Source organism: Salmo salar, chromosome 17, assembly GCF_965601325.2.
Source record: "Salmo salar chromosome 17, fSalSal1, whole genome shotgun sequence".
In the NCBI taxonomy this organism is placed as follows: domain Eukaryota; kingdom Metazoa; phylum Chordata; class Actinopteri; order Salmoniformes; family Salmonidae; genus Salmo; species Salmo salar.
The window spans coordinates 21,848,379-21,869,904 of NC_138307.1; the positions used below are offsets into that span (position 1 = coordinate 21,848,379).

Here is a 21,526-nt window from a genome sequence, read left to right on the forward strand (position 1 = left end):
AGAGACAGAGAGGGGGAGAGAGAGACAGAGAGGGGGAGAGAGAGAGAGAGAGAGAGAGAGAGAGAGAGAGGGGGGGGGAGGGAGGGAGAGAGAAAGAGGGGGGAGAGAGAGGGGGGAGAAAGAGTAGGAGAGAGAGAGAGAAATGGAGAGAGAGGGAGAGAAAGAGGGGGAGACAGAGCTATAATATTAGTAATATATAGTCTAGTGGTTAAAGGTCAGAGGTTAGAGGTGACTTACGTCTGGATGGCCCTACAGATGAGTTCGGGCCCCTGGCCAGCCTTGCGGAGGGTGATGGCCAGGTTCTTGGCTCTGTTAGCCTCCAGCAGAGACACCCTGTTGGGGCCCTTCTGAGGGGCCTTATGCCTGCTCAGAGTCACATCCACCGCTGGCCCCTGGGCCTTGGTCTTAAACATCTCCTCAAACTCTTCCACATTCAGCTCCTGGAGAGGACAGAGAACACACACACATACACTATATATGCAAAAGTATGTGGACACACCTTCATATTAGTGTATTCGGCTATTACAGCTACACCCGTTGCTGACAGGTGTATAAAATCAAGCTCACAGCCATGCAATCTCCATGGGAAAAACATTGGCAGTAGAATGGCCTTATTGAAGAGCTCAGTGACTTTCACCATGGCACCGTCATAGGATGCTACCTCTCTAACAACTCAGTTTGTCAAATTTCTGCCCTGCTAGAGCTGCCCTGGTCAACTGTAAGTGCTGTTATTGTGAAGTGGAAACGTCTAGGAGCAACAATGGCTCAGCTGCGAAGTGGTAGGCCACACAAGCTCACAGAACGGGACCACCAAGTGGTGACAGATCAGTGGAAACACATTCTCTGAAGTGATGAATCACGCTTCACCATCTTGCAGTCTGGGTTTGGCAGATGCCAGGAGAACGCTACCTGCCCCAATGCATAGTGCCAACTGTAAAGTTTGGTGGAGGAGGAATAATGGTCTGGGGCTGTTTTCCACAGTTTGGGCTAGGCCCCTTAGTTCCAGTAAAGGGAAATCTTAACGTTCCAGCATACAATTACATTATAGACAATTCTGTGCTTCCAACTCTCTGGCAACAGTTTGGGGAAGGCCCTTTCCTGTTTCAGCATGATAATGCCCCCGTGCACAAATAGTGCCCGACCTCACTAATGCTCTTGTGGCTGAATGGAAACAAGACCCCGCAGCAATGTTCCAACACAGTGGAAAGCCTTCCCAGAAGAGTGGAGGCTGTTGAGCAGCAAAAGGGGAACCAACTCCATATTAATGGAATGAGATGTTCAAGAAGCAGGTGTCCACATACTTTTGGTCATGTAGTGTATGTTGCACACATTGTACTGAGGAAAATGTGTCTGTGTGTGTGTGTGTGTGTGTGTGTGTGTGTGTGTGTGTGTGTGTGTGTGTGTGTGTGTGTGTGTGTGTGTGTGTGTGTGTGTGTGTGTGTGTGTGTGTGTGTGTGTGTGTGTGTGTGTGTGTGTGTGTGTGTACCTGGAGGATCCTTTCATCGTCTATGTCGTTGAAGACAGTTCCGTTGATCTGACTTGGTTTCAGGGCCACCCAGTTAAACACTGGCATACGGAACTTAGTCTGGATAGGCTTCTTAATCTTCACAGCTAGAAAGAGACAGAGAAGGAGGAGGAGGAGGGAACGGAAGGAAGAGAGAGAGGAGGAGGGAACGGAAGGAAGAGAGAGAGAAGGAGGGAACAGAAGGAAGAGAGAGAGAAGGAGGAGCGAATGGAAGGAAGAGAGAGAGAGAAGGAGGAAGGAACGGAAGGAAGAGAGAGAGAGAAGGAGGGAACAGAAGGAAGAGAGAGAGGAGGAGGGAACGGAAGGAAGAGAGAGAGAGAAGGAGGAAGGAACGGAAGGAAGAGAGAGAGAGAAGGAGGAAGGAACGGAAGGAAGAGAGAGAGAGAAGGAGGAAGGAACGGAAGGAAGAGAGAGAGGAGGAGGGAACAGAAGGAAGAGAGAGAGAAGGAGGAGCGAATGGAAGGAAGAGAGAGAGAGAAGGAGGAAGGAACGGAAGGAAGAGAGAGAGAAGGAGGAAGGAATGGAAGGAAGAGAGAGAGAGAAGGAGGAAGGAACGGAAGGAAGAGAGAGAGAGAAGGAGGAAGGAACGGAAGGAAGAGAGAGAGAGAAAGAGGAAGGAATGGAAGGAAGAGAGAGAGAGAAGGAGGAAGGAATGGAAGGAAGAGAGAGAGAGAAGGAGGAAGGAACGGAAGGAAGAGAGAGAGAAGGAGGAAGGAATGGAAGGAAGAGAGAGAGAGAAGGAGGAAGGAACGGAAGGAAGAGAGAGAGAGAAGGAGGAAGGAATGGAAGGAAGAGAGAGAGAGAAGGAGGAAGGAACGGAAGGAAGAGAGAGAGAGAAGGAGGAAGGAATGGAAGGAAGAGAGAGAGAGAAGGAGGAAGGAACGGAAGGAAGAGAGAGAGGAGGAAGGAACAGAAGGAAGAGAGAGAGAAGGAGGAAGGAATGGAAGGAAGAGAGAGAGAGAAGGAGGAAGGAATGGAAGGAAGAGAGAGAGAGAAGGAGGAAGGAATGGAAGGAAGAGAGAGAGAGAAGGAGGAAGGAACGGAAGGAAGAGAGAGAGAGAAGGAGGAAGGAATGGAAGGAAGAGAGAGAGAGAAGGAGGAAGGAATGGAAGGAAGAGAGAGAGGAGGAAGGAATGGAAGGAAGAGAGAGAGAGAAGGAGGAAGGAATGGAAGGAAGAGAGAGAGAGAAGGAGGAAGGAACGGAAGGAAGAGAGAGAGAGAAGGAGGAAGGAATGGAAGGAAGAGAGAGAGAGAAGGAGGAAGGAATGGAAGGAAGAGAGAGAGAGAAGGAGGAAGGAATGGAAGGAAGAGAGAGAGAGAAGGAGGAAGGAATGGAAGGAAGAGAGAGAGGAGGAAGGAACAGAAGGAAGAGAGAGAGAGAAGGAGGAAGGAACGGGAGGAAGAGAGAGAGAGAAGGAGGAAGGAATGGAAGGAAGAGAGAGAGAAGGAGGAAGGAACGGAAGGAAGAGAGAGAGAAGGAGGAAGGAACGGGAGGAAGAGAGAGAGGAGGAGGAGGGAACGGAAGGAAGAGAGAGAGAGAAGGAGGAGAGAACGTAAGGAAGAGAGAGAGAGGAGGAGGAGGGAACGGAATGAAGAGAGAGGAGGAGAGAACATAAGGAAGAGAGAGAGAGAAGGAGGAGAGAACGTAAGGAAGAGAGAGAGAGGAGGAGGAGGGAACGGAATGAAGAGAGAGGAGGAGAGAACATAAGGAAGAGAGAGAGAAGGAGGAGAGACCGTAAGGAAGAGAGAGAGAGAAGGAGGAGGAGGGAACGGAATGAAGAGAGGAGGAGGAAACAGAAGGAAGAGAGAGAGAAGGAGGAGGAGGGAACAGAAGAAAGAGAGAGAGAGAAAGAGAAGTATCAGCAGCAGTAGAGTAAAATGTGAACACAACATGATCACATGACAAGACATCACCTCACCACATAATCACACAACATGATCACATGACCAGACATCACCTCACCACATAATCACACAACATGATCACATGACAAGACATCACCTCACCACATAATGACATGACAAGACATCACCTCACCACATAATCACACAACATGATCACATGACAAGACATCACCTCACCACATAATCACACAACATGACATGACAAGACATCACCTCACCACATAATCACACAACATGATCACATGACCAGACATCACCTCACCACATAATCACACAACATGATCACATGACAAGACATCACCTCACCACATAATCACATGACAAGACATCACCTCACCACATAATGACACGACACAGAATAACACAGGTATGAGACAGGTACTAAGGAGGTGTACTGTTATGAGAGATGTATGGAACAGAGACAGGTACTAAGGAGTGGTGTGAGACAGGTACTAAGGAGAGAAGTGAGACAGGTACTAAGGAGAGGTGTGAGACAGGTACTAAGGAGAGATGTGAGACAGGTACTGAGGAGAGATGTGAGACAGGTACTGAGGAGAGATGTGAGACAGGTACTAAGGAGAGGTGTGAGGCAGGTACTAAGGAGAGGTGTGAGACAGGTACTAAGGAGAGGTGTGAGACAGGTAGTAAGGAGATATGTGAGACAGGTACTGAGGAGAGAGGCATGAGACAGGTACTAAGGAAAGAGGCGTGAGACAGGTACTTAGGAGAGGCGTGCGACAGCTACTAAGGAGAGGTGTGAGACAGGTACTAAGGAGAAGTGTGAGACAGGTACTAAGGAGCGGTGAGAGATAGGTACTAAGGAGAGGTGTGAGACAGGTACTTAGGAGAGGCGTGCGACAGCTACTAAGGAGAGGTGTGAGACAGGTACTAAGGAGAGGTGTGAGACAAGTACTAGGGAGAGGTGTGAGACAGGTACTAAGGAGAGGTGTGAGACAGGTACTAAGGAGAGATGTGAGACAGGTATTGAGGAGAGAGGCGTGAGACAGGTACTAAGGAAAGAGGCGTGAGACAGGTACTAAGGAGAGATGTGAGACAGGTACTAAGGAGAGGTGTGAGACAGGTACTAAGGAGAGGTGTGAGACAGGTGCTAAGGAGAGGAGTGAGACAGGTACTAAGGAGAGATGTGAGACAGGTACTAAGGAGAGATGTGAGACAGGTACTAAGGAGAGATGTGAGACGGGTACTAAGGAGAGATGTGAGACAGGTACTAAGGAGAGATGTCAGACAGGTACTGAGGAGAGAGGCGTGAGACAGGTACTAAGGAAAGGTGTGAGACAGGTACTAAGGAAAGGTGTGAGACAGGTACTAAGGAAAGAGGCGTGAGACAGGTACTAAGGAGAGGTGTGAGACAGGTACTAAGGAAAGGTGTGAGACAGGTACTAAGGAAAGGTGTGAGACAGGTACTAAGGAAAGAGGCGTGAGACAGGTACTAAGGAGAGGTGTGAGACAGGTACTAAGGAGAGAAGTGAGACAGGTACTAAGGAGAGATGTCAGACAGGTACTGAGGAGAGAGGCGTGAGACAGGTACTAAGGAAAGGTGTGAGACAGGTACTAAGGAAAGGTGTGAGACAGGTACTAAGGAGAGATGTGAGACAGGTACTAAGGAGAGATGTATGAGACGGGTACTAAGGAGAGATGTGAGACAGGTACTAAGGAGAGGTGTGAGACAGGTACTGAGGAGAGAGGCGTGAGACAGGTACTAAGGAGAGATGTCAGACAGGTACTAAGGAGAGATGTGAGACAGGTACTAAGGAGAGATGTGAGACAGGTACTAAGGAGAGGTGTGAGACAGGTACTAAGGAGAGATGTCAGACAGGTACTGAGGAGAGATGTCAGACAGGTACTGAGGAGAGAGGTGTGAGACAGGTACTAAGGAGAGGTGTGAGACAGGTACTAAGGAGAGGTGTGAGACAGGTACTGAGGAGAGATGTCAGACAGGTACTAAGGAGAGGTGTGAGACAGGTACTGAGGAGAGAGGTGTGAGACAGGTACTAAGCGTGTGATCAGAAGGAACCTACAGAACAGCTTGAGTGACCCCTCTGAGAGCAGAACAGAGGAGAGAACCCGAGAGAATATTGAATTAGAACAAGAGAGAACGTTAGAATCAGAGTACCAGAGAGAGAGAGAGAACTCAGGCAGTATATAAAAGTGGTAGTTCAGAATACTCCAATCAGAATCAACTCCAGTGAGAAAGGGAGGCAGATCACTAGTGTTCACACCAGGAGATCCTTATACAACTATAGAAGTACACTTCTTAAATCTCTTTGATACATGCGGCACACAGCTCAAACACACGCGCACACACACACACACACACACACACACACACACACACACACACACACACACACACACACACACACACACACACACACACACACACACACACACACACACAGCCTTACCTGCCAGGCCGGAGTTAAAGATGACAGTGGGTGATCCACCACAGCCGGGGAGTGGAGGGGCGCATGGGGGAGGAGGGGGAGGCAGAGGACCGGAGGACTCCATGGAACATAAGGGGGGAGGAGGGGGAGGTGGGGGGGGAGGAGGAGGAGTAGCAGCAGGGTAGGGCCCGTTTGACACTACAGAGGAAGAAGAGAGAAGACAGAGAATTAACCAACCAGGAGAGAGAAGACAGAGAATTAACCAACCAGGGGAGAGAAGGCCGATTACAACTATTACATCAATTACATGAACAACGGAGCGATATGATAGGTCAGAACTAACACTCACTGTTCCCTGGCATTGGTGGAGGTGGAGGGGCTGGCATCATCCCTAGTCCTGCCCCTGACAAGCCATAGCCCACTGTCTCTGGACTGGGGGAGAGGGTCATGCCGAGGGTCAGAGAGGTGGAGGACAAGTCACCCACCCCTCCGTCCCCCTCGCCCCTCGCGGGGTGTAAGGTGCCCCCTCCCTGTACCACCAAGGTGCCCCCTCCACCCTCCTGAGCATGGCGCTCCAGTCGACTCTGCCTGCGGATGGTCTGGTCCTTCTCACGTACGATTCTCCGCAGGGTGTGCACCTGGTTGTTAGCACTAGCATACACATCCTGGAATAGGAGAGAGTTGGCCTAGCTTTAGCATGCATAGAGAGAAGGGGCAAGAGTTAGCCTAGCACCAAATGGCTGAGCGTTGCTAGCGATAGCCTAGCCTAGCACCAAATGGCTGAGCATTAGTAGCGATAGCCGAGCCTAGCACCAAATGCCTGAGTGTTGCTAATGATAGCCTAGCACCAAATGGCTGAGGGTTGCTTGCGATAGCCCAGCCTAGCACCAAATGGCTGAGTGTTGCTAGCGATAGCCCAGCCTGCCACCAAATGGCTGAGTGTTGCTAGCCATAGCCTAGCCTAGCACCAAATGGCTGAGTGTTGCTAGCCATAGCCTAGCCTAGCACTAAATGGCTGAGGGTTGCTTGCAATAGCCCAGCCTAGCACCAAATGGCTGAGTGTTGCTAGCCATAGCCTAGCCTAGCACCAAATGGCTGAGTGTTGCTAGCCATAGCCTAGCCTAGCACCAAATGGCTGAGTGTTGCTAGCCATAGCCTAGCCTAACACTAAACGGCTGAGTGTTGCTAGCGATAGCCTAGCCTAGTACCAAATGGCTGAGTGTTGCTAGCCATAGCCTAGCCTAACACTAAACGGCTGAGTGTTGCTAGCGATAGCCTAGCCTAGTACCAAATGGCTGAGTGTTGCTAGCGATAGCCTAGCATCTGCCTCACCCGTATGGTGTCCAGCTCCTTGTTGGTTTGCATCAGCTGTTTCTCCAGCTCTACTATCTTGGCCATGGCCTCGTTCTCTGTGTCCAGGAGCCTCTCTGTCATCTGCAAGGAAACATAAACGTCTACTCAGCAGTCTGTATGTGTGTGTGTGTGTGTGTGTGTGTGTGTGTGTGTGTGCCTGCACATATTTGCGTGTGTCAGAGGAGGCTGGTGATGGCAGGACGGCTCATAATAATGGCTGGAACAGAATTCATGGAATTATATGATATCAGACACATGATACCATTCCATTCGCTCGTTCCAGCCATTACCATGAGCCTGTCCTCCAATTTAAAGTGCCACCAGCCACCACTGTGTGTGTGTGTGTGTCAGAGTCGGTCCGACTGTGTGTGTGTGTGTCCTTACGTGGGTCATATTCTCCTCCAGCTCCTCTACCCTCTCCAGCGCGGCGGTCTTGGTCTCTGCGTCCTCCAGCAGCGTCCCCACGTCAAACACGTTGTCCAGGTAGGCCTGGATCTGCACCTGCAGCCGATCACTCTCTGTGTGCTTCAACCTCTGGAAGGGGGAGAGGAGAATGTGTTCATTCAGTGTGTGTGTGTGTGTGTGTGTGTGTGTGTGTGTGTGTGTGTGTGTGTGTGTGTGTGTGTGTGTGTGTGTGTGTGTGTGTGTGTGTGTGTGTGTGTGTGTGTGTGTGTGTGTGTGTATTCTCACTTCTAGGTAATGGTCCAGATTGAGTTTGGTGAGGTCATACTGAAGATGTACTCTGAAGTTCATGTCCTCAACAGAATGTACCACAATGTTTATGAACTGCATACAGGCCACCTGCAGACAGAGGACAACACACCCACTTCTGAATACTCTCATCACACACATCTAAGATACACACATATCTGACATTGCAGCCAGCACAATCAAGGCTTAGCATCAGCAGGCATCATCCACGCCTCAGTGAGTGTGTGAGTGTGTGAGAGTCGTACCATGAAGTCAATGTTGTCATCCTCGTTCTTAAAATGTTCCATCAGCTTCTCAAACCTCAGGGTCTCTGAGCACACCTGAGATAACGAGGGGAGATTGATTAGAAAAGTCAGAGAAACACCAGACACACACACACACACACACACAGATACACACAGACACACACAGATACACAACTTACTGTTTTAAAGTTGTCGAAAGCAGACAGGATTATCTCATGACCTCCTCTGACCAAACACACAGCAGCCAGCAGCTCCAATACCAGAGCCTTAGTCCTGGAGAGAGAGAGGGAGAGGGGGAGGGGGGGAGAGAGGGAGAGGGGGAGAGAGAGAGAGAGGGAGAGAGAGAGAGGGGGGGAGAGGGAGAGGGAGAGAGAGGAGAGGGGGGAGAGAGAGAGAGAGAGAGAGAGAGATAGATAGATAGATAGATAGATAGATAGATAGATAGATAGATAGATAGATAGATAGATAGATAGATAGATAGATAGATAGATAGATAGATAGATAGATAGATAGATAGATAGATAGATAGATAGATAGATAGATAGATAGATAGATAGATAGATAGATAGATAGATAGATAGATAGATAGATAGATAGATAGATAGATAGATAGATAGATAGATAGATAGATAGATAGAGGGGGAGAGAGAGAGAGAGGAGGGGCAGAGAGGGACAGAGAGAGAGAGAGAGAGACAGTCTTTAGATGGATTTCAGAGGTTCTATCTAGTTACCCTTCTCTGTTACAAGGGAGTCCTGGCCAAAATGCGTCATCACAATACAAGAAAATACAAGGTCTCGTTCCATCTAAAGTAGTGGTTCCCAACCTTTTTCGGGTCCTGTACCACCAACTGAATTTTACCAGGGCCTATGGTCTCACGAGTATTCTCAAGTACCCCCTGTAGATAGGCCAAGTACCCCCAGAGGTCCTAGTACCCCTGGTTGGGAACCCTTGCTCTAAAGGTGTATTCCTTCCTAATGCAGACACAGAGAGAAGTGTTTACTGCCTACTGACCTTGGGTTTCTGTTGTTGAGGCTCAGAGCGATCTCATTCACAGCATGAGGATGGGACATGACCATGTTAAAGCCATACTACAGACAGAGGGAGGGAAACATAAACAAATCATATATCAATCACTGCTATCCAAAATAACCACGAGGATGAGGGGAAGAAAGGGTGGTAACCAGGACGAGAGAAAGAGAAGGAAAGAGAGAGAGAGGGGGAGAGATAGGAGGGGTTAAGAGAGAGAGGGGGAGAGATAGGAGGGGTTAAGAGAGAGAGGGGGAGAGATAGGATTTTTATTTTTATTGTTTATTTCACTTTTGTATATTATCTACATAACTTGCTTTGGCAATGTTAACATATGTTTCCCATGCCAATAAAGCCTCTTGAATTGAATCGATAGGAGGGGTTAAGAGAGAGAGAGAGAAATAGGAGGGGTTAAGAGAGAGAGAGAGAAATAGGAGGGGTTAAGAGAGAGAGAGGGAGAGATAGGAGGGGTTAAGAGAGAGAGAGGGAGAGACAGGAGGGGTTGAGAGAGAGGGAGAGATAGGAGGGGTTAAGAGAGAGAGAGGGAGGGGTTAAGAGAGAGAGGGAGAGATAGGAGGGGTTAAGAGAGAGAGAGGGCGAGATAGGAGGAGTTAAGAGAGAGAGAGAAATAGGAGGGGTTGAGAGAGAGGGAGAGATGGGGGGGTTAAGAAAGAGAGGGAGAGATGGGGGGGTTAAGAGAGAGAGGGAGAGATGGGGGGTTAAGAGAGAGAGGGGGAGATAGGAGGTGTTAAGAGAGAGGGAGAGATAGGAGGGGTTAAGAGAGAGAGCAGGAGAGATAGGAGGGGTTAAGAGAGAGAGGGAGAGATAGGAGGGGTTAAGAGAGAGAGAGGGAGGGGTTAAGAGAGAGAGGGAGAGATAGGAGGGGTTAAGAGAGAGAGAGGGGAGAGATAGGAGGGGTTAAGAGAGAGAGAGGGGAGAGATAGGAGGGGTTAAGAGAGAGAGAGGGAGACATAGGAGGGGTTAAGAGAGAGAGAGGGAGACGTAGGAGGGGTTAAGAGAGAGAGAGAGAGATATAGGAGGGGTTAAGAGAGAGAGAGGGAGAGATAGGTGAGAAGGAGACAGAGAAGCAAGGTGAGAAGGAGACAGATGTGTAGTTCACCTGGTAGTTCATAATGGCTCTGAGACACATCACACACACGTGAACGTCGTCCTTCTTACACACCAGGCGAGAGTTCTTCAGTGTCTTCCTACTGGGCAGTGTGTTAGACCTGGACACCAACGCTGACCTGACACAGTCAACATACAATAAACACAGGATTAACACCACAACTTGGTGTGTGTGGGTGTTAACTGATGGATTGGTATATGTGTGTGTGTGTGTGTGTGTGTGTGTGTGTGTGTGTGTGTGTGTGTGTGTGTGTGTGTGTGTGTGTGTGTGTGTGTGTGTGTGTGTGTGTGTGTGTGTGTGTGTGTGTGTGTGTGTGTGTGTGTGTGTGTGTGTGTGTGTGTGTGTGTGTGTGTTACCCGATAGAGTGGCGTGCGGAGCGCGGTATGTTGTTGCCACTGGAGGGGGAGGGCAGGTTGCTGTCTCCATGGAGATCTTCTATAGAACGACTCCAGGGGGAATCTACAGCTCTCTCCTCAGTACTGGCCTCTGATACCTCCCCATCAAACCTACACACACACACACACACACACACACACACACACACACACACACACACACACGCATGTGCACACACACACACACACGTGACTCAACAGAACACACGCGTATGGAAAAAGTGTTATGCCCACACACACACACACACACAGTCACACACACTCACGTGACCGCGTACTGAGCGAAGGAGAGGTACTCTACTAGGACATCTAGGCCCTGATTCTCCTCGTTGAGAAACTCCCTCACCCACCTGGAGACAGAGGAACATTAGGATTTATCATCCCACAAATCATTCACTGTTCAATATCTAGCTGTACAATCAGCAGAACCGCTCGCCAATCAGCAATCCCTAAACCCCTAGCCAGCTCGTCCCCCTCTCTGAGTCAGAATGGTTAGGAACTGAGTCAATGTCAACGTGATTCTGATTCGGTTCAGATTCATTTTGATCCAGGACTCTCTTTGCATGTGATTGGCTGCGGCCTGTGACTCACCCGATGTGATTGGTCCGTAGTGAGATCTCCAGTTCTCTGAGCACCTGAGTCGACTCCTGGACTCTCCGACGGAATTTCTGACGACATTAGGGTTACGGTTATTCTGGTATTCCCTCAAAATAATTTCCTGTCTGCTGGTTTGGGAAATGATGGAATTCTAAATGGTATCTAGCCAACAGTGTCAAGTTGAGGAACTAATATCCCAGCGTGTGTTACCATATTGTTACTATGATATTACTGGCTCTGCTACCATGGTGACGTGGCTGTCATTCACCTTGCGTGTGACGGCCGGGTCAAGGAATCCTCTCAGCTTCTGGATGTAGGTGTGAGGAGGGTTCTTCACCTGGAACCGTTCCTACAACACACAGACACACACACACACACACACACACACACACACACACACATCCACGCACGCACACACACACACACACACACCCAGGCACACACACACACACACACACATCCACGCACACACACACACACACACACCCAGGCACGCACACCACACACACACACACACACACACACACACACACACACACACACACACACATCCACGCACACACACACACACATACACACACCCAGGCACACACACACAAGCAATGGTTACACACTTGCCTTTCACACTGGCCAAGGAGATGCTGAATAACTGAAGGAACCATGCTGTTGTTGCAGTGCTGAAGGGACTGGACTGGTGTATCAGCCATGTGACGTTGGCCACACACAGCCTTCCAATGGGCTTAGGGGAGCTTCCTCCATGTAGCTTACACCTATCCAGTTCCTTCAGCTCTACTAACATAGAAGAGGGACAGTGCTAGGGGTCATTATCAGACCAGGCTGTTATTTGGCCAATTATAGTTGACCTTCTGTCTCACCTGATCACATATCAGCTCCCACTTCTTCTCGTTGTCGTAGCAACGGAGCAGACGCACCTTATCAGGAGGCAGGTTCATAGAGTTCTGAGAGAGAGAGAGAGAGAGAGAGAGAGAGAGAGAGAGAGAGAGAGAGAGAGAGATAGGGGAAGAGAGAGAGAGAGGAAGAGAGAGATAAAGAGAGAGAGATACAGAGAGAGGGAGACAGAGAGAGAGATACAGAGAGAGACAGAGACAGCGAGAGAGAGAGAGAGAGAGAGAGAGAGAGAGAGAGAGAGCGAGAGAGAGAGAGAGAGAGATAGGGGAAGAGAGAGAGAGAGAGGAAGAGAGAGAGATAAAGAGAGAGAGATACAGAGAGAGAGACAGAGAGAGAGATACAGAGAGAGACAGAGACAGCGAGAGGAGAGAGAGAGAGAGAGAGAGAGAGAGAGAGAGAGAGAGAGAGAGAGAGAGAGGGGAAGAGAGAGAGAGAGAGAGAGGAAGAGAGAGATAAAGAGAGAGAGATACAGAAAGAGAGAGACAGAGAGAGAGAGAGAGGAAGAGAGAGATAAAGAGAGAGAGATACAGAGAGAGAGACAGAGAGAGAGATACAGAGAGAGACAGAGACAGCGAGAGAGAGAGAGAGAGAGAGAGAGAGAGAGAGAGAGACAGCGAGAGAGAGAGAGAGACAGAGAGACAGAGAGAGAGATACAGAGAGAGAGAGACAGAGAGAGAGATACAGAGAGAGAGAGAGAGAGACAGAGAGACAGAGAGAGAGAGACAGAGAGAGAGAGAGAGAGAGACAGAGAGACAGAGAGAGAGAGACAGAGAGAGAGAGAGAGAGAGAGAGAGAGAGAGAGAGAGACAGAGAGAGAGAGACAGAGAGAGAGATACAGAGAGAGACAGAGAGACAGAGAGAGAGAGAGAGAGACAGAGAGAGAGAGAGAGACAGAGAGAGAGAGACAGAGAGAGAGATACAGAGAGAGAGATACAGAGAGAGACAGAGAGACAGAGAGAGAGAGAGAGAGAGAGAGAGACAGAGAGCGAGATACAGAGAGAGAGATACAGAGAGAGAGAGAGGGGAGGATATTAAACTAATAAAGTACACACGCCTCTCCAGAAGACCTCTGTCTACTGAAGACAGACATTCCCTCTTCGACAGAGACATGAACATGCATGAACAGTGAATTAAACATGAGTATGTGTGATATGAAAGACTCTTACTGACACACACTCAGTGAATGAAATATGGCAGTGTATCGGGGAGAGGCAACGCGTTGCATATGCAGGGACAGAGATGGTATTCACAACAACACTCATCGATTCTAACCAGTCAGCCATAATGGGTTAGGGTACACACTCCACACACACACACTCAACGCTCATACATACACACACACATGCAATGTATGAGCATGTGTATGTGAGCATGTGTGTGTGTGTGTGTGTGTGTGTGTGTGTGTGTGTGTGTGTGTGTGTGTGTGTGTGTGTGTGTGTGTGTGCGTGTGTGCGTGTGTGCGTGTGTGTGTGTGTGCGTGTGTGTGTGTGTGTGTGTGTGTCTGTGTGTCACCTACCAGTGCAATGGAGAACCTCTCTTCCAGCTCAGCAGGATCAGGCATGGGCAGCTTGACAGGAGCAGCCCTGGCCCTGATGACAGCTAGCTGAGACTCCATACTCTCTGTGTTCCCCATGGCTCAAACACACACACACTCTTACACCAGCAACTCACACACCCTCACACACCCCTCGCCATCAAATCAGACAAACACACCTCTCACAGTCACCACACACACAAGCACACCCGCTCACATACAATCACACCCCTAAACGTCAAATCACACACACAAACACACACAGACAATGGTCTCTCTGCAGTCAGTCAGATACAGACAACGCCTCCTGTAATTCGGGAATACTGTTCGGGTTTTTCTCCCTAGTGAGACACAGTCTGAACGACCGACCGACCGACAGACTCACGCACGGCGGCACGAGATCAGAGAGGTGCGGTAAACCGAAGGCGCGTGTCTACCGGGGGGCCGTGTCTATCCTCCATCCGTTCATCTTTTGTCCTCCTTTCTTCTCATCGCCGACGACGGAACGGCGCACGCACCATTTATCCGAATCCAGCTGAGACCGAAGTCCCACTGTCCGTCTCGCGCTAAATCTGCATCCCTTCCCGGTTCACTGTGTATCCTCGGTAATGGGTATGAAGATGCTGATAAATGAACCGGGCGTCCCTGGTGTGTGTGTGAGCGAGCAGGCTACTTAATCCGCCCCCTCCTCCACAGGCGACAAAAGCGAGAGTTCAGCCTCCACGCACGCGTTCTCCCCCCCGCAACGACCCCCACTTTCTAGCCGACACACAATGAGCCTTCTGCCGCTTCGCTCTCCTCGCCTCCCGCCCCCCTGCAGCGCACAGCCCACAGCCGTGAACGAGACGCGAGGGGAGGGGGACTCGGATAACGTCTACCCCTAGACACTGATCTAGAGTCAGTTTTACGTGTGACCCAGTAATAATTGAGGTTAGGATTTGGGGAGGATAAACTGATCCTATCATATTTTGGGCAATCTCTACCCAGAGCAGAGGGATGAGAGGCTGTGTTTTGTTCTGATGCATCCTGGTAGTTAGAGTCATAATCGTTTAACGACGAGCTATCTATCTCACAGATGCTCTTTGTCCAGACTTCTGACCCCTCCTTTATTAGGTCCATTTCTATGAATAGGCCTGGCCTATTGGCCTATAACGGTCCTGCTGATTTCTCACCCATATTCTACCTTTCTGGCGTAGGCTGTTATTTTTTACAGGCAGTCTAAGCCTACTATTGCCACTACACATGTTTAGCCTACTTAAATCCTGGCTTTCAGAGAGAAATTAAATGAGTGGATTCATTCATAATTAGGCCTTAAACGACGTTAGTGGCTTTGGTATTGAGTTATTTTGGGGTCAGATGGCTACGGCCAAGATATGCTATAGCAAGACCTTAAAGTACGGCCTACTAGACCCACAAGTATAAACACAGTTTTATTCATAATACAATTTAAAATACATAGATCCAATACATATAAAATACAGGCCTTCATTTTAATTACAAACATTTGTGGTCAGTAGGCTACAAATCCCCAACATCTCGGCCTATATCTCTTATAGTCAGGGGTTTGCAAATGAAAAAGTCAGCAGAAACATGTATTCAGGGCCTGTAGTATCATATCATCCTGAATCCACGCCTGCTAAGCCGCCTTTGTCCCCGTTTCTGACTGATATCTGAACAGATGGGGCACCATCACGGTGTGCGCAGGACCTCTTGTGGACAACACGTGTATTACATCTACCTGGGATGATTGGGTCAGCGAGAAATAGATCTTTGCTTAGCAATCGAAGTGCAATACCATGCACGAACCACAGGGTGGCTGCCATAAATGGCCCCCCTGTTAGCTGGGTGAGTATTTGGAAAGAGCAAAATGATGATGAAAGTGTCATAAAGGCTGCATTGGCCATAAAGCCATGCAGTAGGAGGGGGTGTCGTGATGCAGAGCTCTGCTCTGTGGAGGGAGGGTTGCCTCTGGTTGGCTCTCACAGCTCACACGCCTCTCTCTGCATCCCAAATCTCCACTTTTCTCCCAGAAGTGAGAGCCCCTCCCCACACATTTAAAAGCATTCGATTGGCTCTCACAGCTAACACACCTCTCTCCCTCAGTCCCAAATCTCCACCTTTTTCTCCAAAGTGTGCAGCCCTTCCCAGACGTTCAACACATTGGATTGATGTAAACATGGGCCAGACTAGAGGGAGTTCCCACCATGTCTCTTCTACCTTTTCATTCCACCAAGGAAAGTGAACAAATTAACACCTGGGCAAAAGGGTAGAACCTGTTGAACACAAATGAACGAGAGGGGAGGAAGAAGAAGGAGGGAGGAGGAGGAGGGTGAGGGAGTGAGAATGGATGGATAGGATGGGGTAATGAGAAAACAGAGATGGAGGGGAGGAGAGAGAGTGGAGTATAACAGGAGGGAGGGAGGGAGGGAGGGAGGGAGGGAGGAAGGGAGGGGTTGAAGGAGAAAGAAGAAAGGAGATAGAAGCAGTTATGTCCACCACCAGACTATTTTTCCCTTCCTCTCATCCACCATTTCCACCTCTTCCTAGCCTCCTCTTCCTATCCTCCTCTTCCTATCCTCCTCTTCCTATCCTCCTCTTCCCTATCCTCCTCTTCCCTATCCTCCTCTTCCTATCCTCCTCTTCCCTATCCTCCTCTTCCATATCCTCCTCTCCCTATCCTCCTCTTCCTATCCTCCTCTTCCTATCCTCCTCTTCCTATCCTCCTCTTCCTATCCTCCTCTTCCCTATCCTCCTCTTCCTATCCTCCTCTTCCCTATCCTCCTCTTCCATATCCTCCTCTCCCTATCCTCCTCTTCCTAGCCTCCACTTCCTATCCTCCTCTTCCTATCCTCCTCATCCTATCCTCCTCACCCCTATCCTCCTCTTCCATATCCTCCTCTTCCTATCCTCCTCACCCCTATCCTCCTCTTCCATATCCTCCTCTCCCTATCCTCCTCACCCCTATCCTCCTCACCCATATCCTCCTCTTCCTATCCTCCTCGTCCTATCCTCCTCACCCCTACCCTCCTCTTCCATATCCTCCTCTTCCTATCCTCCTCACCCCTATCCTCCTCTTCCTATCCTCCTCACCCCTATCCTCCTCTTCCATATCCTCCTCACCCCTATCCTCCTCTTCTCTATCCTCCTCACCCCTATCCTCCTCTTCCATATCCTCCTCTTCCTATCCTCCTCACCCCTATCCTCCTCACCCTATCCTCCTCTTCCCTATCCTCCTCTTCCCTATCCTCCTCTTCCTATCCTCTTCACCCCTATCCTCCTCTTCCATATCCTCCTCTTCCCTATCCTCCTCTTCCTATCCTCCTCTTCCTATCCTCCTCTTCCTATTCTCCTCTTCCCTATCCTCCTCTTCCTATCCTCCTCTTCCCTATCCTCCTCTTCCTATCCTCCTCACCCCTATCCTCCTCTTCCTATCCTCCTCTTCCTATCCTCCTCTTCCCTATCCTCCTCTTCCCTATCCTCCTCCTCTCCCTATCCTCCTCTCCCTATCCTCCTCTTCCTATCCTCCTCTTCCTATCCTCCTCTTCCTATCCTCCTCTTCCTATCCTCCTCTTCCCTATCCTCCTCCTCTCCCTATCCTCCTCTCCCTATCCTCCTCTTCCTATCCTCCTCTTCCTATCCTCCTCTTCCTATCCTCCTCACCCCTATCCTCCTCTTCCTATCCTCCTCTTCCTATCCTCCTCTTCCCTATCCTCCTCTCCCTATCCTCCTCTTCCTATCCTCCTCACCCCTATCCTCCTCTTCCTATCCTCCTCTTCCCTATCTTCCTCTTCCCTATCCTCCTCCTCTCCCTATCCTCCTCTCCCTATCCTCCTCTTCCTATCCTCCTCTTCCCTATCCTCCTCTTCCCTATCCTCCTCCTCTCCCTATCCTCCTCTCCCTATCCTCCTCTTCCTATCCTCCTCTTCCTATCCTCCTCTTCCTATCCTCCTCTTCCCTATCCTCCTCTTCCTATCCTCCTCTTCCTATCCTCCTCACCCCTATCCTCCTCTTCCTATCCTCCTCTTCCCTATCCTCCTCACCCCTATCCTCCTCTTCCTATCCTCCTCTTCCCTATCCTCCTCTTCCCTATCCTCCTCTTCCCTATCCTCCTCCTCTCCCTATCCTCCTCTCCCTATCCTCCTCTTCCTATCCTCCTCTTCCTATCCTCCTCTTCCTATCCTCCTCTTCCTATCCTCCTCTTCCCTATCCTCCTCTTCCTATCCTCCTCTTCCTATCCTCCTCACCCCTATCCTCCTCTTCCTATCCTCCTCTTCCTATCCTCCTCTTCCTATCCTCCTCTTCCCTATCCTCCTCTTCCTATCCTCCTCTTCCCTATCCTCCTCTTCCCTATCCTCCTCCTCTCCCTATCCTCCTCTCCCTATCCTCCTCTTCCTATCCTCCTCTTCCCTATCCTCCTCACCCCTATCCTCCTCTTCCTATCCTCCTCTTCCTATCCTCCTCTTCCCTATCCTCCTCTTCCCTATCATCCTCCTCTCCCTATCCTCCTCTCCCTATCCTCCTCTTCCTATCCTCCTCTTCCTATCCTCCTCTTCCTATCCTCCTCACCCCTATCCTCCTCTTCCTATCCTCCTCTTCCTATCTTCCTCTTCCCTATCCTCCTCTCCCTATCCTCCTCTTCCTATCCTCCTCACCCCTATCCTCCTCAGCCCTATCCTCCTCTTCCATATCCTCCTCTTCCTATCCTCCTCTCCCTATCCTCCTCACCCCTATCCACCTCTTCCCTATCCTCCTCTTCCTATCCTCTTCACCCCTATCCTCCTCTTCCTATCCTCCTCTTCCTATTCTCCTCTTCCCTATCCTCCTCTTCCTATCCTCCTCTTCCCTATCCTCCTCTTCCTATCCTCCTCACCCCTATCCTCCTCTTCCTATCCTCCTCTTCCTATCCTCTTCCCTATCCTCCTCTTCCTATCCTCCTCTTCCCTATCCTCCTCTTCCCTATCCTCCTCCTCTCCCTATCCTCCTCTCCCTATCCTCCTCTTCCTATCCTCCTCTTCCTATCCTCCTCTTCCCTATCCTCCTCCTCTCCCTATCCTCCTCTCCCTATCCTCCTCTTCCTATCCTCCTCTTCCTATCCTCCTCTTCCTATCCTCCTCACCCCTATCCTCCTCTTCCTATCCTCCTCTTCCTATCCTCCTCTTCCCTATCCTCCTCTCCCTATCCTCCTCTTCCTATCCTCCTCACCCCTATCCTCCTCTTCCCTATCCTCCTCTTCCCTATCCTCCTCCTCTCCCTATCCTCCTCTCCCTATCCTCCTCTTCCTATCCTCCTCTTCCCTATCCTCCTCTTCCCTATCCTCCTCCTCTCCCTATCCTCCTCTCCCTATCCTCCTCTTCCTATCCTCCTCTTCCTATCCTCCTCTTCCTATCCTCCTCTTCCCTATCCTCCTCTTCCTATCCTCCTCTTCCTATCCTCCTCACCCCTATCCTCCTCTTCCTATCCTCCTCTTCCCTATCCTCCTCACCCCTATCCTCCTCTTCCTATCCTCCTCTTCCCTATCCTCCTCTTCCCTATCCTCCTCTTCCCTATCCTCCTCTTCCCTATCCTCCTCCTCTCCCTATCCTCCTCTCCCTATCCTCCTCTTCCTATCCTCCTCTTCCTATCCTCCTCTTCCCTATCCTCCTCTTCCTATCCTCCTCACCCCTATCCTCCTCTTCCTATCCTCCTCTTCCTATCCTCCTCTTCCTATCCTCCTCTTCCCTATCCTCCTCTCCCCTATCCTCCTCTTCCCTATCCTCCTCCTCTCCCTATCCTCCTCTTCCTATCCTCCTCTTCCCTATCCTCCTCACCCCTATCCTCCTCTTCCTATCCTCCTCTTCCCTATCCTCCTCTTCCCTATCATCCTCCTCTCCCTATCCTCCTCTCCCTATCCTCCTCTTCCTATCCTCCTCACCCCTATCCTCCTCTTCCTATCCTCCTCTCCCTATCCTCCTCTTCCTATCCTCCTCACCCCTATCCTCCTCAGCCCTATCCTCCTCTTCCATATCCTCCTCTTCCTATCCTCCTCTCCCTATCCTCCTCACCCCTATCCACCTCTTCCCTATCCTCCTCTTCTCTATCCTCCTCACCCCTATCGTCCTCTTCTCTATCCTCCTCACCCCTATCCTCCTCTCCCCTATCCTCCTCACCCCTATCCTCCTCACCCCTATCCTCCTCTCCCCTATCCTCCTCACCCCTATCCTCCTTTCCCCTATCCTCCTCACCCCTATCCTCCTTTCCCCTATCCTCCTCTCCCCTATCCTCCTCTCCCCTATCCTCCTCTCCCCTATCCTCCTTTCCCCTATCCTCCTCTCCCCTATCCTCCTCACCCCTATCCTCCTCACCCCTATCCTCTTCTTCTCTATCCTCCTCATCTCTATCCTCCTCACCCCTATCCTCCTCTTCCATATCCTCCTCTTCCTATCCTCCTCACCCCTATCCTCCTCACCCTAGCCTCCTCTTCCTATCCTCCTCTTCCTATTCTCCTCTTCCCTATCCTCCTCTTCCTATCCTCCTCTTCCCTATCCTCCTCTTCCTATCCTCCTCACCCCTATCCTCCTCTTCCTATCCTCCTCTTCCTATCCTCCTCTTCCCTATCCTCCTCTTCCTATCCTCCTCTTCCCTATCCTCCTCTTCCTATCCTCCTCTTCCCTATCCTCCTCTCCCTATCCTCCTCTCCCTATCCTCCTCTTCCTATCCTCCTCTTCCTATCCTCCTCTTCCTATCCTCCTCACCCTATCCTCCTCACCCCTATCCTCCTCTTCCTATCCTCCTCTTCCCTATCCTCCTCTTCCCTATCCTCCTCCTCTCCCTATCCTCCTCTCCCTATCCTCCCTCCTACCCCCTCCTATCCTCCTCACCCCTATCCTCCTCTTCCTATCCTCCTCTTCCATATCCTCCTCTCCCTATCCTCCTCTTCCTTTCCTCCTCACCCCTATCCTCCTCAGCCCTATCCTCCTCTTCCATATCCTCCTCTTCCTATCCTCCTCTCCCTATCCTCCTCACCCCTATCCACCTCTTCCCTATCCCCCTCTTCTCTATCCTCCTCACCCCTATCGTCCTCTTCTCTATCCTCCTCACCCCTATCCTCCTCTCCCCTATCCTCCTCACCCCTATCCTCCTCACCCCTATCCTCCTCTCCCCTATCCTCCTCACCCCTATCCTCCTTTCCCCTATCCTCCTCACCCCTATCCTCCTTTCCCCTATCCTCCTCTCCCCTATCCTCCTCTCCCCTATCCTCCTCTCCCCTATCCTCCTTTCTCCTATCCTCCTCTCCCCTATCCTCCTCACCCCTATCCTCCTCACCCCTATCCTCTTCTTCTCTATCCTCCTCATCCCTATCTTCCTCTCCCCCATCCTCCTCTCCCCTATCCTCCTTTCCTCTCCCCTCTCCTTCCCTCTCACCTATCTTTCTCTCTCTCCATCTGCCTCTCTTCTCTCCCCCTCCTTCCCTCTCTCTCCATCTGCCTCTCATCTCTCACCCTCCTTCCCTCACTCTTCCTCCTGTGAGTCCTTCTCAACTTCCCATCTCTTACCTCTTTCTCTTTCTTTCTCTCTCCCCCAGGAACATCTGCAGCCTGTTTTAATACAGACAAGCTGGAGATATGGAGGGCATCACACACACACGCACGCACGCACGCACTTACGCACGTACACACACATTGGTCGAATAAGCTGTCAATCTAAGCACCATGCTCTCTGGTTGGATATTTGGAGCTGTAACTCCCGGTTAACGCTTTTAAACCGGCAGCATCTCTCGCGCACCTGCAGTTACCGGCCTCTGTCCATTCCAAG

General features: G+C 50.3%; 1 protein-coding gene across 3 annotated transcripts in view; it reads right to left on the reverse strand.

Moving 5' to 3' along the window:
- The window catches only part of LOC106574701 (formin-like protein 2), an 80,550-nt gene extending 65,844 nt beyond the window's left edge, over window positions 1-14,706 (reverse strand). Inside the window, exons 1-18 of one of the 3 annotated variants that reach the window (XM_082963604.1) lie at window positions 13,718-14,636; window positions 12,168-12,251; window positions 11,561-11,641; window positions 11,287-11,363; window positions 10,962-11,045; window positions 10,657-10,806; window positions 10,292-10,418; window positions 9,157-9,233; window positions 8,324-8,417; window positions 8,145-8,219; window positions 7,879-7,989; window positions 7,573-7,722; window positions 7,168-7,269; window positions 6,185-6,500; window positions 5,857-6,033; window positions 5,470-5,490; window positions 1,487-1,611; window positions 238-440 (exon numbers count right to left, since the gene is read on the reverse strand). In XM_082963604.1, the coding sequence (XP_082819730.1) occupies window positions 238-440; window positions 1,487-1,611; window positions 5,470-5,490; window positions 5,857-6,033; window positions 6,185-6,500; window positions 7,168-7,269; window positions 7,573-7,722; window positions 7,879-7,989; window positions 8,145-8,219; window positions 8,324-8,417; window positions 9,157-9,233; window positions 10,292-10,418; window positions 10,657-10,806; window positions 10,962-11,045; window positions 11,287-11,363; window positions 11,561-11,641; window positions 12,168-12,251; window positions 13,718-13,834 (2,171 nt within the window). In that variant the 5' untranslated portion in view covers window positions 13,835-14,636. Of the gene's footprint in view, window positions 1-237; window positions 441-1,486; window positions 1,612-5,469; window positions 5,491-5,856; window positions 6,034-6,184; window positions 6,501-7,167; window positions 7,270-7,572; window positions 7,723-7,878; window positions 7,990-8,144; window positions 8,220-8,323; window positions 8,418-9,156; window positions 9,234-10,291; window positions 10,419-10,656; window positions 10,807-10,961; window positions 11,046-11,286; window positions 11,364-11,560; window positions 11,642-12,167; window positions 12,252-13,717 lie in introns of all 3 variants that reach the window. The other 2 variants (XM_082963605.1, XM_045699275.2) reach the window with 2 other exon arrangements.
- Window positions 14,707-21,526: the final 6,820 nt, after the last annotated feature.